At 49.5% G+C, this 16882-nt stretch overlaps 1 protein-coding gene across 3 annotated transcripts in view; it reads left to right on the top strand.

Moving 5' to 3' along the window:
• TSC22D1 (TSC22 domain family member 1) overlaps positions 1 to 14809 on the top strand; it is a 123991-nt gene extending 109182 nt beyond the window's left edge. For 2 of the 3 annotated variants that reach the window (XM_069758253.1, XM_069758255.1), the window contains exons 2-3: positions 9431 to 9482; positions 13033 to 14809. In XM_069758253.1, coding sequence (XP_069614354.1) covers positions 9431 to 9482; positions 13033 to 13314 — 334 coding nt within the window. In that variant the 3' untranslated portion in view covers positions 13315 to 14809. Of the gene's footprint in view, positions 1 to 8851; positions 9320 to 9430; positions 9483 to 13032 lie in introns of those variants that run through there. The other variant, XM_069758254.1, reaches the window with a different exon arrangement.
• The last annotated feature ends 2073 nt before the right edge of the window (positions 14810 to 16882 follow it).

Genomic DNA, 16882 nt, shown 5'->3' with positions numbered 1-16882 from the left:
CCCTACTAGTGATGAGCGAGTGTACTCGTTGCTCGGGTGACCTCCGAGTATTTTTTAGTGCTCGGAGATTAAGTTTTCATCGCGGCAGCTGAATGATTTACAGCTATTAGCCAGGCTGAGTACATGTGGGGGTTGCCTGGTTGCTAGGGAATCCCCACATGTAATCAAGCAGGCTAATAGCTGTAAATCATTCAGCTGCGGTGATGAAAACTAAATCTCCAAACACTAAAGGTACCGTCACATTTAGCGACGCTGCAGCGATCTAGACAACGATCCAGATCGCTGCAGCGTCGCTGTGTGGTCGCTGGAGAGCTGTCACACAGACAGCTCTCCAGCAACCAACTATGCGAAGTCCCCTGGTAACCAGGGTAAACATCGGGTTACTAAGCGCAGGGCTGCGCTTAGTAACCCGATGTTTACCCTGGTTACCCGTGCTAATATAAAAAAAAACAAACACTACATACTTACATTCCGGTGTCTGTCCCCCATCGCTGTGCTTTCCTGCACTGACTGTGAGCGCCGGCTGGCCGTAAGCAGAGCGGTGACGTCACCGCTGTGCTCTGCTTTCCGGCCGGCGCTGACAGTGCAGGGGAGCAGAACGCCAAGGGACGTGACAGACACCGGAATGTAAGTATGAAGTGTTTTTTTACATTTACACTGGTAGCCAGGGTAACATCGGGTTACTAAGCGCGGCACTGCGCTTAGTAACCCGATGTTTACCATGGTTACCAGTGAAGACATCGCTGGATCAGCGTCACACACGCCGATTCAGTGATGTCTGCGGGAGATCCAGCAACGAAATAAAGTTCTGGACTTTCTGCAGCGACCAGCGATGTCACAGCTGGATCCAGATCGCTGCTGCGTGTCAAAACCAAACGATATCGCTATCCAGGACGCTGCAACGTCACGGATCACTAGCGATATCGTTGTGAAATTCGTCAGTGTGAAGGTACCTTTACAAATATTTGGAGGTCACCCGAGTGTGCTCGGGAAAACCTGAGCAATGAGTACACTCGCTCATCACTAGTCCCTACCCCTACATCATGTGCTACTGTTGGATTAGGAGGGAAAATCCTGGCAGTATTAATTGGACATTTTATGAGGGGTAGCGCCACATCCCCTGATAACACCCAGTTGTCCAATTACGGTATTCATAAATGTCTAATAGTTAGAACAGAGGAACAGAAGAAACGTTCATATCTTAAAAAATAAAAAAGTATATTTAATATAATAATAATAATGTTTTTATTTATATAGCGCCAACATATTCCGCAGCGCTTTACAAATTATAGAGGGGACTTGTACAGACAATAGCCATTACAGCATAACAGAAATACAGTTCAAAACAGATACCAAGAGGAATGAGGGCCCTGCTCGCAAGCTTACAATCTATGAGGAAAAGGGGAGACACGAGAGGTGGATGGTAACAATTGCTTTAGTTATTCGGACCGGCCATAGTGTAAGGCTCAGGTGTTCATGTAAAGCTGCATGAACCAGTTAACTGCCTAAGTATGTAACAGTACAGACACAGAGGGCTATTAACTATTAAATTATATTTAATGAAGAATATCCGTATTTACTAAAATGACAAGTATAGAGAGCTGCTAGGTCTTATTAAGGATTGGGTGTGGGTCAGACAGCACTTTGTGGGAGCGGAGCGTCTCGAGCATGCACACTCGGGGGTTCTGATAATCCAGCCGTTCATCTTCTGCCTAACTTCCTATGGGGACTTCCGTGCACAGGACATCTGTCCACGACCCAGGGGATTATTTGGTATAAATTTTGATGTTTTTTCTGCCAGGATAATGTGAAAGAATATGCTCCTATCATATCATGCAGCGTAGGCTATTTTCAGTAGATGACACTGGGTATAGCTGGTTACTCTTTACATTTCAGCTCAGCTTCTTGGGTTTTCCATCCTGGTCATCCATAATGCATTCTTTGGAAATGGATGAAGTGCAGGCTGACGTACGGAGACCTGCCATGAATTATATTTACCTGCTGTACAGTGCACCTCTATAAAAAAAAAAATCTATGTAGAGGGGCTCTCATTAACATGTATAAATATGTGCGGCCAGTACAAAACACTGGTACATGACTTATTCCGTCCAAAGACCATACTGAGGACTAGGGGGCACTCATTACGGGTGGAAGAAAGGAGATTCCAGCAGCTGAATAGGAAAGGGTTCTTTACAGTTAGAGCAGTCAGACTGTGGAATGCCGACCACAGGAGGTAGTAATGGCAGACACTATAAGGCCATGTTCACACAGTGCGTTTTTTACCGCGGAACCGCGGCGGTTTTGCCGCTGCGGTTCCGCAGCTGTTTTCCATGCAGGGTACAGTACACTGTACCCTATGGAAAACAGGACACACTGTGCACATGGTCCGGAAATTGTAAAAAAAAAAGACGCGCTGAATAGCTCCCGGAAAAAAGAAGGAGCATGTCAATTCTTTTTCCGGAGCCGCAGCGGTTCTGCACCCATAGACCTCCATTGTGAGGTCCAAACCGCAGTAAAACCCGCAGATCAAAAATATATCTGCGGGTTTTACTGCGGTTTGATGTGCAGAACCGCTGCAGCAGGAAGTGCGGGGAGCGGGCGGAAGTGCGTGGGCGGAGTGTGGCTGCCCCCCCCGTGTTCCGATCCCGCCCCCCCGTGCTCCGATGCCCCCCCCCAGTGCTCTGATGCCCCCCCCCGTGCCCTAATCTCCCCCCCTTATACTCACCCGGCGTCCCGGTGTCCGTCCGGCCGTCTTCTCCCTGGGCGCCGCCATCTTGCAAAATGGCGGGCGCATGCGCAGTGCGCCCGCCGAATCTGCCGGCCGGCAGATTCGTTCCAAAGTGCATTTTGATCACTGAGATATAACCTATCTCAGTGATCAAAATAAAAAAATAGTAAATGACACCCCCCCCCCCCCCTTTGTCACCCCCATAGGTAGGGACAATAAAAAAAATAAAGAATTTTTTTTTTTTTTTTTTCACTAAGGTTAGAATAGGGGTAGGGGTAGGGTTAGGGGTAGGGTTAGGGGTAGGGGTAGGGTTAGGGGTAGGGTTAGGGGTAGGGTTAGGGTTAGGGTTAGGGTTAGGGGTAGGGTTAGGGGTAGGGTTAGGGTATTTTCAGCCATTTTAACCCTAAAAAAATTCCTAGAAAACACACAGACTCTGGCTAGAAAACTGCATCAAAAAAACGCATCAAAAAACGCATCAAAAACGGACCAAAAAAGGACCAAAAAAAGGACCTGCGTTTTCTGCCAAGAGCTGCAGTTTTTTAAAAAACAGTCAGGAAAAAAAAAGGATGGAAATCCTGAACGTGTGAACATACCCTAACAGCTTTTAAAAAAAGGGCTGGTTGAGTTCCTTGATACACATAACATTGCGGGTTATAGCTAGATTAGTGGCAAAATGTACATTTGGTGGTGAACTTGATGAACCTAGGTCTTTTTTTCAACCTATGTAACGATGTAGCGGCTGTGCATCTGCCGCTTTAATGTAGTAATGGGGATATATTCTCACAGCATGGAGCAAATGTTGCATCAACACAGTAATAAATATTGATGGTTTCCTCAAATCTCTGTTTACGCTGCTAGTGGGAATGTGAGCAAGTCTAGCGTATTGTGCAGGGGTGGGCCCCTCTCCTTGGGCAGGCCCCTCTCCTTGGGCAGGCCCCTCTCCTTGGGCAGGCCCCTCTCCTTGGGCGGGCCCCTCTCCTTGGACTGGCCGCTCTCCTTGGGCTGGCCGCTCTTCTTTGGTGAGCGAGTGGTGGGCTGCTCTCCTTGGGCTGGCCGCTCTCCTTGAGCGGGCGCAATGCGGGCTGCTCTCCTTGGGCACACAGTGCATTTCTATAGTGCCCGCCAGCATTCTCTGCACAATCTTAGTCTAGCACAGTGTTCCCCAAGTTCGGTCCTCAAGAGCCACCAACGGGTCATGTTTTCAGGATTTCCTTAGTATTGCCCAGTTGAGAATTCCATGATCTAGACAGGCAACAATTCCATCACCTCGGCCACACTAAGGAAATCCTGAAAAGACGACATGTTGGTGGCTCTTGAGGACTGGATTTGGGGAACACTGGGCTAGCATATGTTTTTGGTTTTTCTCCAGTGTTTGTTTTTTTTTTTTTGTTTTTGTTTTTTTTTTTTTTTAGTGACTGATTTGAAGATGCTGACCTTATTCAACATGGGAATATCTGCGTCCATAGACTGTGCTGTAAATGCCTTAGGCTACTTTCACACTAGCGTTTTTTGATGTACGTCACAATGCGTCATTTTGGAGTAAAAACGCATCCTGCAAAGTTGCCCGCAGGATGCGTTTTTACTCCATAGACTTTCATTAGTGATGCATTGCGACGTATCGCCACACGCCACATCCATCGTGCGACGGATGTGTCGTGTTTTGGCAAACCGTCGGCACAAAAAAGTTCCATGTAACGTTTTTTGATGCGTCGAGTCCGCCATTTCCGACCGCGCATGTGCGGCCGGAACTCCGCCCCCTCCTCCGCTGACCTTACAATGGGGCAGCGGATGCATTGTAAAACTGCATCCGCTGCCCACGTTGTTCGTTTTTGTTTTTTTTTTTCGCAGTTTGCGTCGGTACGTTAGGCTGACGCATGGCGACGGCCCCGTACTGATGCTAGTGTGAAAGTAGCCTTACATAGTGGAGCTTAATAATCTGTAAAAATGACATTTAAGTACAAAGTACAGCATGGAATAATATGCGGGTTCCTTTTGAAAAGGATCCCCGAGGGATGAGGACCCTCTACTCCGGACACCAATGACTGGGCTTTAACTAGACCCCTCGTTATAGCTCTTCTCTGCTCATGCGCAGTAATAAATGAGGGCAGATCCTCGTTTCCAGTTGGGAGTGTGATGACCGTGGCCTACACAGCAGCACGCCACTGCCCAATACAGCGTCCGGTTCATTTCAGTATTCTTAATGCAAATGTTTAGAAAAACCACTTAAGGCTATGTGCACACGTTGCGGATTCTCTGCAGAAACGCTGCAGATCCGCAATTGATTTACAGTACAATGTAAGTCAATGAGGAAAAAAAGCTGTGCACACTTTGTGGAAAATCCGCGGCGGAAACGCTGCGGTTTAAAAGAAGTAGCATGTCACTTTTTTGTGAATCTGCAGCGTTTTTGTACCCATTCCATTATAGAAAACTGCAGGGGTAAAAACCGCAGCAAATCTGCAAGAAAACCGCAGCAAAAACGCACAAAAAACGCTGCGGATCCGCACAAAAAAAACGACAAATCCGCAGGTGCGTTTTCTGCCAGAAAAGGCAGAATCTGCACCAGAAATTCCTCAGCCTAATCCGCAACGTGTGCACATAGCCTTACACTGAAGCCGGGATGAGCAGTGATGGCTGCTGGCGGCTCTGCCCCTTCTCCTCTATCAGCAGGTCAGCGACATAAGCAGAATGCTGGGTGACTGGGAAAACTCTGCCCAACAACCACATTCTTTTCTATGGGGTGGTCCGGGACGGACAGCAAGGCTAAGGTTCCTCCAGGCAGTATTGTGGTGTGCTATTAGTAATTAGACACTTTCTAGGCTTCAGCAGTGGCTATTCCTGTCTGTTTTCGGGAACTCTGATGGCCTTTCCTTAGGAATGGTGACCATCAGATCGGTGGGGTCCGACTCCTGCTAACCTGACTGACCAGCTGATTGAAGGCTTTGTTGGAGCACGGTATGATACATTTTTGTAGCAGCTGTGCCTGATCCTGCCGCTCAAGTAACTGGGACTGGGCTGTAGCACTGGGCACAGCCGCAGCGATATCTGGCTATCAATGTCTGGAAAACCCCTCTAATGTCACATTATCCATCTGTTTGTATAAAGCCTACGTTTAGCTGGGGTCCTAGAAGTTAGAGGGCTGTAGAGCGGTCTAGCGTCTCACACATACCCTTTAGGTTCCAATGTCCCCCAAGGACAACATCTGCAAGGAGTTTGTATGTTCTCCCTATGTTTGTGTGGGTTTCCTCCTCCGGGTTCCCCAGTTCCTTCCCACACTCCAAAGACAGACTGATGGGGAATGTAGATTGAGCCCTATCGGGGGCAGTGATGATGTCTGTAAAGCGCTGCAGAATTAGTGGTCCGTTATAAGGAAAGCATAGTAAGTAAATGTGTGGATATCCATATGCCCATTTAATAGACACCCTTGACCAGCCATGCACATGGTTAGAATTTACCAGAGTGGTTACTGATTCCTCCGTACTGCCACCCTTTTTGCCATCTTGCTCCCTACCCTCTCGCTGACTGGGGTAAGAGGTGTGCGTTTCTCCTGAGCAGCGTTGGTTTCCGTGGCTGCTTCTCTCACAGATGCAGTTATGGAAACACAACATCTGACCGTTCTCCGAACTGCTGACCGGCAGCGATAGCTAAGCAGTTTAATTTACTCATTAGCTTTGGGGAAGACCTTGATCTTCATGTACCTAGGAGTCCGGTGGGCGGTCCTAATCATTGGTGACTCCCTTTGCTGTATAAGTACCAAAAAGGACTGCCCACTGGACTCCAAAGTGTAGATAGAAGATGGTGCCCACCTGCTGAGCGCCCCTTGAAGGACTGCAGGGACAAGGTGAGCGGCTCGGAGAGGGGTCCAGCGTTTCCATCTGTAAGACGAGTGGAAATCCAGCAGTGTGTAATCTGTGCTGGCGTCATGGAGGTCTGGTGCCTGCAGTAGGGGTGCTGGCTGCCCTCTGTGTACAGAATATTACACGGGTGGGCTTGTTTTAAGACCAGTCACAAATGTCCTTCTTTTATTCCCGCCTTCCCACTGATTGTGCTGGGCGTTTTTCTCTGAATTGGCCATACAGTGCCAGCGATACGGCCAGGTCCGGATTGAGGATAAAATTCAGTCCTGGCATTTGATATCACACAGGCCCATGCTGTCCCCATCCCCAAGCACCAGATGGGATATATCACTAATATTACCCTGGACGGAGGAAAGCAAGATTTACTACAAGACCAATATTTCTAATAATACCCATGGCCTGCTAGGGTAAGTGACGGAGGCTGCGACTTTGTGCTCCGTCTCGACTCTTAACAGTATGGGTGTCTTGAGAACACCACGGTGGCTCAGTGGTCAGCCTTGCAGCGCTGAGGTCCTGGGCTCTAATCCCACCTTGGACAACCTCTGTAGAGAGTTTGTATGTTCTCTCCGTGTTTGCGCGGGTTTCCTCCCACATTCCAAAGACATACTGATAGGGAATTAGATTGTGATCCCCATTGGGGACAGTGATGATAATGTGTGCAACCTGTAAAGCGCTGCGGAATATGTTAGCGCTATATAAAAATAAAGATTATTATTTAAGATTATGAACACCAATTCTGTTAAAAATGTAGCAGACAAGATGGCCCTTGACAGAATTGCGAGATGGCCAGTCCGGCCCTGGATACGGCCCTCTTTATTTTGTGGCAATTTGCATGTTCTGACAAGGGGGCGTGGCTTCAGGCTGCTCTGTAATATTAACCTGTGAGGACCGTAAAAATTGTCACTAAATGCTAAAAAAATATCTCTGGCTCCGTATGGTGGATATAAAGTCACACTGTGGAGCAGCAGGAATAAAATAATTGGCCAATTGTGGGCTGGTGACAGGTCAAAGGTAAAAGATGCTTGCTGGATGGTGCGGGGTGACCACGCGGGGCCTGGACGGGGAGGGTGGTGCGGGGTGACCACGCGGGGCCTGGACGGGGAGGGTGGTGCGGGGCGACCACGCGGGGCCTATATGGGGAGGGTGGTGTGGAGCGACCACGCGGGGCCTATATGGGGAGGGTGGTGCGGGGTGATCATGCGGGGCCTATATGAGGGTGGTGCGTGGCGACCACGCGGGGCCTATATGGGGAGGGTGATCATGCGGGGCCTATATGAGGAGGGTGGTGCGTGGCGACCACGCGGGGCCTATATGGGGAGGGTGATGTGGGGTGATCATGCGGGGCCTATATGGGGAGGGTGGTGCGCGGCGACCACGCGGGGCCTATATGGAGAGGGTGGTGTGGGGTGATCACGCGGGGCCTATATGGGGAGGGTGGTGCGTGGCGACCACGCGGGGTCTATATGGGGAGGGTGGTGCGTGGCGACTATATGGGGAGGGTGGTGCGGGGTGATCACGCGGGGCCTATATGAGGAGGGTGGTGTGCGGCGACCACGCGGGGCCTATATGGAGAGGGTGGTGTGGGGTGATCACGCGGGGCCTATATGGGGAGGGTGGTGCGTGGCGACCACGCGGGGCCTATATGGGGAGGGTGATGCGGGGTCTATATGGGGAGGGTGGTGCGTGGCGACTATATGGGGAGGGTGGTGCGGGGTGATCACGCGGGGCCTATATGGGGAGGGTGGTGTGCGGCGACCACGCGGGGCCTATATGGGGAGGGTGGTGTGCGGCGACCACGCGGGGCCTATATGGGGAGGGTGGTGCGGGGTGACCACGCAGGGCCCGGACGGGAAGGGTGGTGCGGGGTGACCACGCAGGGCCCGGACGGGGAGGGTGGTGCGGGGTGACCACGCAGGGCCCGGACGGGGAGGGTGGTGCGGGGTGACCACGCAGGGCCCGGACGGGGAGGGTGGTGCGGGGTGACCACGCAGGGCCCGGACGGGGAGGATGGTGCTGGTGATCACACCTGGGTTGTTTCTGCTCTTGGTCACCGTGTGTTTCCCACAGATGGATGCCCACTCGGGGCTGTGTCCTGGCTGTACGTGTTATTAGAGCACTGGCCCAGTTCTGCCTCCTGTGCCCGCAGCCCCGGTGATATCCAGGCCGTGTAGCGGGATGTGCGGCATAGACCCTGTGACGGTTCTCTCCTGTGTCCACCAGAGGGCGGTGCTGCGCCGTACACCCCGCTGCCGTTGGAGCTGTCCAGAGTGACAGCCGCGGGTGATGGCAGTGGACGGTGTGCAGTGACCCGTGTGCAGTGACGGGTATGTACCGCTCCCCTGGCGATGATCACCTCCGCAGCTGTCTGCAGCATCACTCACCGCCATCACTCACTGCTCACCCTCATCACACACCGGTGCCGGCTCTCCTGGATAGGGAAGGGTGGCGGGGAAGGCGTGGGCGGGGCTGAGCAGGGCGGCAGCCAATCAGCGCGCGGCTCCTCTGTTATGTAACCAGGCCGGCGCTGAGCTGCGCCCGGAGCGCTGAGCTGGGACATTTGTTCCCGCAGCAGCCTCAGCACCACACGCGGCCGCTCCATGTCCCTCTCCGCGTCCCGCTAGCGATGTAGAGCGGCGGCCGCCATGGACCTCGGGGTGTACCAGCTGCGGCACTTCTCCATCTCCTTCCTGTCCTCCCTGCTGGGCACAGACAGCTCCTTGGTGACACTAGACAGCAGGTAATGGCGGCACCTGCCTCCCCCCGGGATGTGTGTGGTGGCGGCGGGGCTGTCGGTACACGGCTGCCGTGTGCTCGTGTAATAACGGACATCTCTTCTGCTTTATTACAGCGCCTCCGGGGCCAGTGTGGTAGCGATCGACAACAAGATAGAGCAAGCCATGGTGAGTACGGGGAGCGGGGCCGGGGCGCAGGAATATCCCCCCTTTGTTATCGGCGCTGCCGGGGCTCCGCCGCTGCTCCTTACACATCCCTGTTACTAGGCAAGAGGAGAAGCTTTAACGCCCGGCTATAAATAGCTCGCCCGCTGATTGGCCGGCGCTCAGTCAGTGCAGTGGGCGGGGTGGGCTCCTCGTGACGTCACCGACGGAGAAGAAAACACTATGCGGCAACCTGCTCGGCTCAGACCGGCTGTAGCCGGTGTAGTCCGGCGGCCGCGCTCTCCGGCTATTGTCCCCACACGTCCCGCTGCCCCCACTGCAGTGCAGAGCGCAGGTGTACGGGCACAGACCGAGGCAGCAGTCCTCACACAATGGCATGTCCGCCCCTGTATTATTTATTATAGCGCCATTTATTCCATAGCGCTTTACATGTGAGGAGGGGTATAGTGATACAGCATTTAGTGGCCACATCTCCACTGCTGATAGTCCACCTGATCCATACAGCAGTGGTTCTCCTGGGATTGAGGGGTCCGCTCCTCTGAATATTCCCACCTGTCCGGGTGAATCGGATATGTTAGAGCTTGCTTGTGTTACTATGGTTACTGTTTATGGTGGTCTATTACATATAGCTGATGTGTCAGGATGTGACACGTTCCCTAATATTCACTATATTGCCCTCCAACCTTCAGTGATCCCGAGATGCATTACTCCTAGGAGCCATGTAACTAGTGTGCCATGGACAGGACCACGGGGTAATGATGGGCTGTAATCCATTGATGGAGGTTATTAGTGAACCTGTCTCTAGATTCATGCTAGTAGGAACACAGGCAGCAAGAGTCAGAGGCTCGCTGTGCCATTGTGCTGTGTATGTGTGTTTCAGATAGCTGGTTGGTGATCACAGGGAGAGACCTGACTAGTCTGGTGCACCCCCAGCCAGATTCCCCACCACCAGCTGACCATAGGGAGAGACCTGACTAGTCTGGTGCACCCCTGGCCAGAATCCCCTTGACCAGCTGACCACAAGGACAGACCTAACTAGTCTGGTGCACCCCTAGCTAGAATCCCCTCGACCAGCTGACCACAAGAACAGACCTGACTAGTCTGGTTTACCTCTGGCCAGATTCCCCTCGACCAGCTGACCACTAGGAGAGACCTGACTAGTCTGGTGCACCCTTGGCCAGAATCCCCTCGACCAGTTGACCACAAGGAGAGACCTGACTAGTCTGGTGCACCCCCGGCCAGAATCCCCTCGACCAGTTGACCACAAGGAGAGACCTGACTAGTCTGGTGCACCCCCGGCCAGAATCCCCTCGACCAGTTGACCACAAGGAGAGACCTGACTAGTCTGTGGTTTACCCTTGGCCAGATTCCCCTCACCAGCTGAAGATAAGGAGAGGCCTGACTAGTCTGGTGCACCTCTGGCCAGATTCCCCTCGACCAACTGACCATGGAGAGAGACCCAACTAGTCTGGTGCACCCTCGGCCAAATTCCCCTGGACCACCTGACCATAGGGAGATACCGGACTAGTCTGTTGCACCCCCGGCCAGAATCCCCTCGACCAGTTGACCACAAGGAGAGACCTGACTAGTCTGGTGCACCTCTGGCCAGATTCCCCTTGACTAACTGACCATGGAGAGAGACCTAACTAGTCTGCTGCACCCTTGGCTAGATTCCCCTCGACCACCTGACCACAAGGAGAGACCTGACTAGTCTGTGGTTTACCCTCGGCCAGGTTCCCCTCGACCAGCTGACCACGGAGAGAGACCAAACTAGTCTGCTGCACACTGGGCCAGATTCCCCTCGACCACCTGACCATAGGGAGAGACCTGACTAGTCTGGTGCACCCCCGACCAGAATCCCCTCGCCCAACTGACCACAAGGAGAGACCTGACTAGTCTGTGGTTTACCCTCGGCCAGATTCCCCTCGACAGGCTGACCATAGGGAGAGACCCAACTAGTCTGGTGCACCCTCGGCCAAATTCCCCTCGACCACCTGACCATAGGGAGATACCGGACTAGTCTGTTGCACACCCGGCCAGAATCCCCTCGATCAACTGACCACAAGGAGAGACCTGACTAGTTTGGTGCACCCCAAGCCAGATTCCCCTCGACCAGTTGACCACAAGGAGAGACCTGACTAGTCTGGTGCACTTCTGGCCAGCTTCCCCTTGACTAACTGACCATGGAGAGAGACCTAACTAGTCTGCTGCACCCTCGGCTAGATTCCCCTCGACCACCTGACCACAAGGAGAGACCTGACTAGTCTGTGGTTTACCCTCGGCCAGGTTCCCCTCACCAGCTGAAGATAGGGAGAGACCTGACTAGTCTGTTGCACCTCTGGCCAGATTCCCCTCGACCAGCTGACCACGGAGAGAGACCAAACTAGTCTGCTGCACACTGGGCCAGATTCCCCTCGACCACCTGACCATAGGGAGAGACCAGATTAGTCTGGTGCACCCTCGGCCAGATTCCCCTCCACCAGCTGACCATAGGGAGAGACCTGACTAGTCTGGTGCACCCTCGGCCAGATTCCCCTCGACCAGCTGACCATAGGGAGAGACCTGACTGTTTCAGATAGCTGGTTGGTGATCACAGGGAGAGACCTGACTAGTCTGGTGCACCTCTGGCCAGATTCCTCTCCACCAGCTGATCATATGGAAAGACCTGGCTAGTCTGGTGCATCCACGGCCAGATTCTCCTCGATCAGCTGACCATAGGGAGAGATCTGACTAGTCTGGTGCAGCGTCGGACAGATTGCCCTCTCACTGTTGTGGTTGATTGACAGGTCTGACACTGTACACACTCATAGGGATAGACATGTCAGCCCGGGGCGCCCCAGTCTGGTCGCGTGTAACAATTTTCCCCAGCTTTTCAAACTATATTTTCTCCGAGACGCAGGACTAAACATACCTGACTACAGTTGTGCTTTTTTCAGGCAGCAAGAATCTGATGACCGTTTCCCTTTGAAAGTGTCCATAAACCTTTGATAGCCCTTACATAAACAATCAGCCAACACCTCTCCCTACTCGCATACACATGTATGATCTGTTTGGCTGAGCATACATTTGTGTTCTGAATGGCTAGAGGAGTATCTGTTACTGTCAGACTCCTCTGGTGGCCACTTGTATCCGTGGAGAACATTTACATGCTCAATTCTTTTCAAAATAAATGTTGGGCCAAACATCACATACTAATGAAATTGTTGTCCGGTTTTGCTAACATGTTTATAGCTGTCCTTATTCCTGAGCCTAGAGGATGTCACTGGGATCTACCCACCTTTATTAGTTCCAGGTTTAATTGGTTAAAGCCGACGGTTTGTCACATACCTTAGTTCTACTGCATGTATAGTATTGGTTGGTATCACACGGGCAGATGTTTTTCCCTTAGGATTTGACACAACATAGATCCAAAAGAGGGCAATGTATAAAGGACTGATGCTTTTCTTTAGTATCCGCAAGTCTTCTCTTTGACTCATAGTTTTCCCTTTCCCTATTGCATAAAATCCAGCCTGATTGCTTGGGATGAACTAACGATCAATCTCATCTGTTCTAGGACTTGGTCAAAAGCCACCTCATGTATGCAGTCAGGGAGGAAGTTGAAGTCCTCAAGGAGCAAATTAAGGAGCTGAATGAGAAGAACTCTCAGTTGGAACAGGAAAACAGCTTATTAAAGACCCTGGCAAGCCCAGAGCAGCTTGCCCAGTTCCAGGCTCAGCTTCAGAATGGTTCTCCACCCTCCTCCTCCTCTTCCTCATCTTCATCATCGTCACAGCCTGCAACAAGTACCACGGCACCCGCACAGCCCACCTTACAAAGCTCAGGCCCATCCGCATAGCAGAGTTCTTCACAATACCTTACAAATGGGGCTTGAGTCAGGTTGACTTATTCAGCGAGCATCCATTTCCACCATCCTGACAAGTGCTGAAGAGTTTTGTTACCATCAGGTCTTATTATTATGGAGAGCCCTGTGTATAATACCATCTGATGGTAACATGGTTTTGAGTGCTTTAAGAGCTTGGAGTTTGACATTTACTGAGGAGGTGGCCAGAATCTCGGCCTTCTTTTATAGCTATGAAGTGTCCTAATAATTTCAGTGACTGCAGAATTCACCAGATCTCTTCACCCTTGGATGTGCCTCTATCTCCACTTATTTATAAGGAGCAAGTAGAAATACGTGCCTCCCACTCTGCTATGGCTACCCGCTTGGTTGCAATCATCCTGTTTTCAGTATTAAAGCACCGTCTCACTCCACCTCCTATTGAAGCGTGTTTCATTGGGACTGGTCTGTGGACTACAAGCGACTGTAAATACATGGACACTGCATTGTATGCGAGCTGTGATTCCTTAAAGAAAAGTTGTTTTTGTTTTTTTTTTTAAATAATTTTATTGTATTTTGCCCATAATGTGCACGGCTGTAAACAATGCAAGTATGTTTGGGCATGAGGGTGTGAAAGCAGTGGACAGGACTGGAAGTAACTGAAGGTCTTCGCTCCTCGGCAGCGAGGAGGAAGCTTTTCTGCCACATAGGCACATTCCTAGTGGGTAAAGGTGTCGTGAAGTGCACTCCCTGGTGATCTACCGATGGTCAGCTGAGCCCTTCATTTGCAATAGCTCGTATTAATAGGATTGGATGCACTGATCCATTATGAGAAGATGCTGTTGGAAATTAGGAATATTATTATTTCAATGAAGTTTAATTGCCTACTGTATATTTGTGTATGTAGTGTAAGTACTCTGTAAAATAGGAAAAACTTGTAAGTACTACTTAGGTTGTACAGATTGAAATTTAGTGGTTTCATTGGCTGAACTGGTTTTTTTTTTTTATTTTTAAAGCTGCTACCCTTTATGTTAGAGGAGCTGTAGATGCAGGTTCTCCTGGCACGGAAGGCGAGAGCACACCCGCACAACTGTTTAGGGGGCGACGTAGACAACCGCTGGCTCCTCAGCTGCTTTGGAAATACAAGTCTCACCACATGCTCTATCCAATGTCGCTTGGCAGAGCATGCTGAGACTTGTGGTTCAACAAAAGCTGGTGAGTCAGTTTATTACAATCTGGCAGATTCATGCCACGTTTAGTGTATTCTTTTATTGAATTTGCCTTGGCTGGAGTATCTTTTGAAGTAAAATCCAGTTCACTGAAGTTTTTTTTTTTTTTTGTTTTGTTTTTTTGGTTTAATCACTCCAGATACTGACCACTTTCTGCTAACATGGAATATTTGAGCTGTAAGGTAGTATGCATATGTCGTGCATGTTCTCTAAACAGTTGTAACACGTCATTGTATTTAACTGTTGCACTTGTCAACTTTCAATAAAGCATACATTGTTGGTAACGCAGAGTCGGAGTACTTCGGCAACGCAGAGGGGCCCAGACAAATGAGGCCGGCCCGTCCTGAGGGAGTTGGCTACGGGGTAGATTTATTTTTCATTTAGAAGTCCATTCAGATCTTTCGTTTTTCTGTGCTCAGGTTCACAAGTAGGACTTTTCCTTGGAAAATGTGCTGTGCTGGCATATTCCCGAATGCAGGGAGTTCAGGCTGATCCAGTAGATTTATTATGAGGCCCAGCTTTGCTTAGTAACAGCCCTCCTCCTCCTCCACCGGCCATGAAGGCTTTCCCATGCAAACAGCCTGCAGGCACACGAAGATTACATGGAAAATGTTGCGTGGTTTTACAAATCCTTCAAGGGCTTGAGCGCGTTGGCATGAGATGTTACAGCCTATTACAACAGCCATATTATATGGATTTCTGCCATTTCTGAGGATTTTTTTCCATACCTGATTTAGTTTGAGAATCATTTACTATATTTGGCCGGCTGCCTTTTTCCATATCCCCCGTGCCTTCTATTTTCTGTCTGCTCAGGGTGTGGTTACCAGACGTAAGCCATCGTTTCTTGGCTATTTTCAGCATTTTGTTATTTTCCAGAGTAAACCGTTGTGTACCTGGTGTTGGTATGGCCTCATATACGTTTTTAGCCATTTCCCATATGTATAATAATAATAATTTTTATTTATATAGCGCCAACATATTCCGCAGCACTTTACAATTATGTATAAATGTGTTGTAAGGCCCTATAAGCTTAATGAGAACCTGTGACCCTGTCTGCTATTATTTTATTATCATTGCTCCCTTGAACTTTCCATTATTTATAAATTTTTAATCCTCCATATAGTTTGAGATATGGGTCTCTTTATTTGGTGCTAATTTTTAGTGTTTGGTCAAGGATTCTCTGGGCTCTTGCCTTTTAGGCCCCTTCGCATTATTACCCTGTGAACAAATCCACCTTGGCAAAAACCATACAAATTAACACTAAATAAAAGTTGTGTCTCTGGATCAGTACCATGGATTTAAAATTAAAATAAGAGCAAAAATTGGCCAATTCGACCCGGTGATAGGTTACACAGCACAAATGAAGCGGTCGTTCTTTTGACGCGAAGCCTTTTTCCGATGGTGAAGAAGAGTCTGATAGATGTACATGAAGCCGAATATATAACCGCTTATTGTGCCTCCTGTATATTAAGTCTATACATGTACGCAGCTCTTGAAGTAAGGGCCAGATTATTTGATTCTAGATAACTCGAGAAAGCTTCATTAAATCTCAAATGCTATAAATTGGAGAAAATAATCTAACGCATCTAGTCCCGTCCCAAAAATAAGATTTTTCTTTTTCAAGAATTTGGTCTTCGTGCAGTCAAAAGAAAACCACTAAGACTTGGCCATAGGCTCAAAGAGTTTTCTGGCCAGAACTGCTGGAATAACTATTCAACCCGAAATATTGGACCTGCGAGTAAGTTTTCTGCTTTCTCTCTTCATTGCGATCAGCTGAGGATTTCCTATCTGGATTACAGCAGATCAGACGTCATACTGGTATTGGTACCGATTGGAGATGATTTTCTACACGTTCATTCTTCAGATCCTTCGTTGTGTGATCGCTTTATAGCATTATTTTTTAATCCACTTCATTTTCCACATTACAGAAATGGCTGGAGTCTTCCTACTGACAGTGACTACCTTCATAACTGCTGCATCTACAGTATATTAGCTCGGCAAAGGCTACATGCCTACTATAATAAAAAAAAAATTAAAAAAAAAAGCATCCCACCAGCCTAGAATTAGAGGGGGCATGGGTAGTGTTGTGAATTGAGAGATCTTGAATTTGCTGGCTCAGGTTATATTGAGTTCTTTAGTACGGTATATGAAAAAAGCAAAATTGAAAATGTTTTTGTTAAAAGTAAAAAAAAAATGCTGTAAATATGAAAAGCTCACATGTTCACATGTCCAGTTGTTACAATGGTTTGATACTGGATCCATTACAAACAGTCTGGGATCCCTCACAAACAGATGCAGAAGCATGTGCTAATGGATTATCTGTTTCCCATAGACATTAATGGTAAAAATAAAATGAA

The sequence above is a fragment of the Ranitomeya imitator genome, chromosome 3, assembly GCF_032444005.1.
Source record: "Ranitomeya imitator isolate aRanImi1 chromosome 3, aRanImi1.pri, whole genome shotgun sequence".
NCBI lineage: Eukaryota > Metazoa > Chordata > Amphibia > Anura > Dendrobatidae > Ranitomeya > Ranitomeya imitator.
Note: the sequence above shows the minus strand (reverse complement) of the source record. Positions and strands in the feature narration are given on the sequence as shown.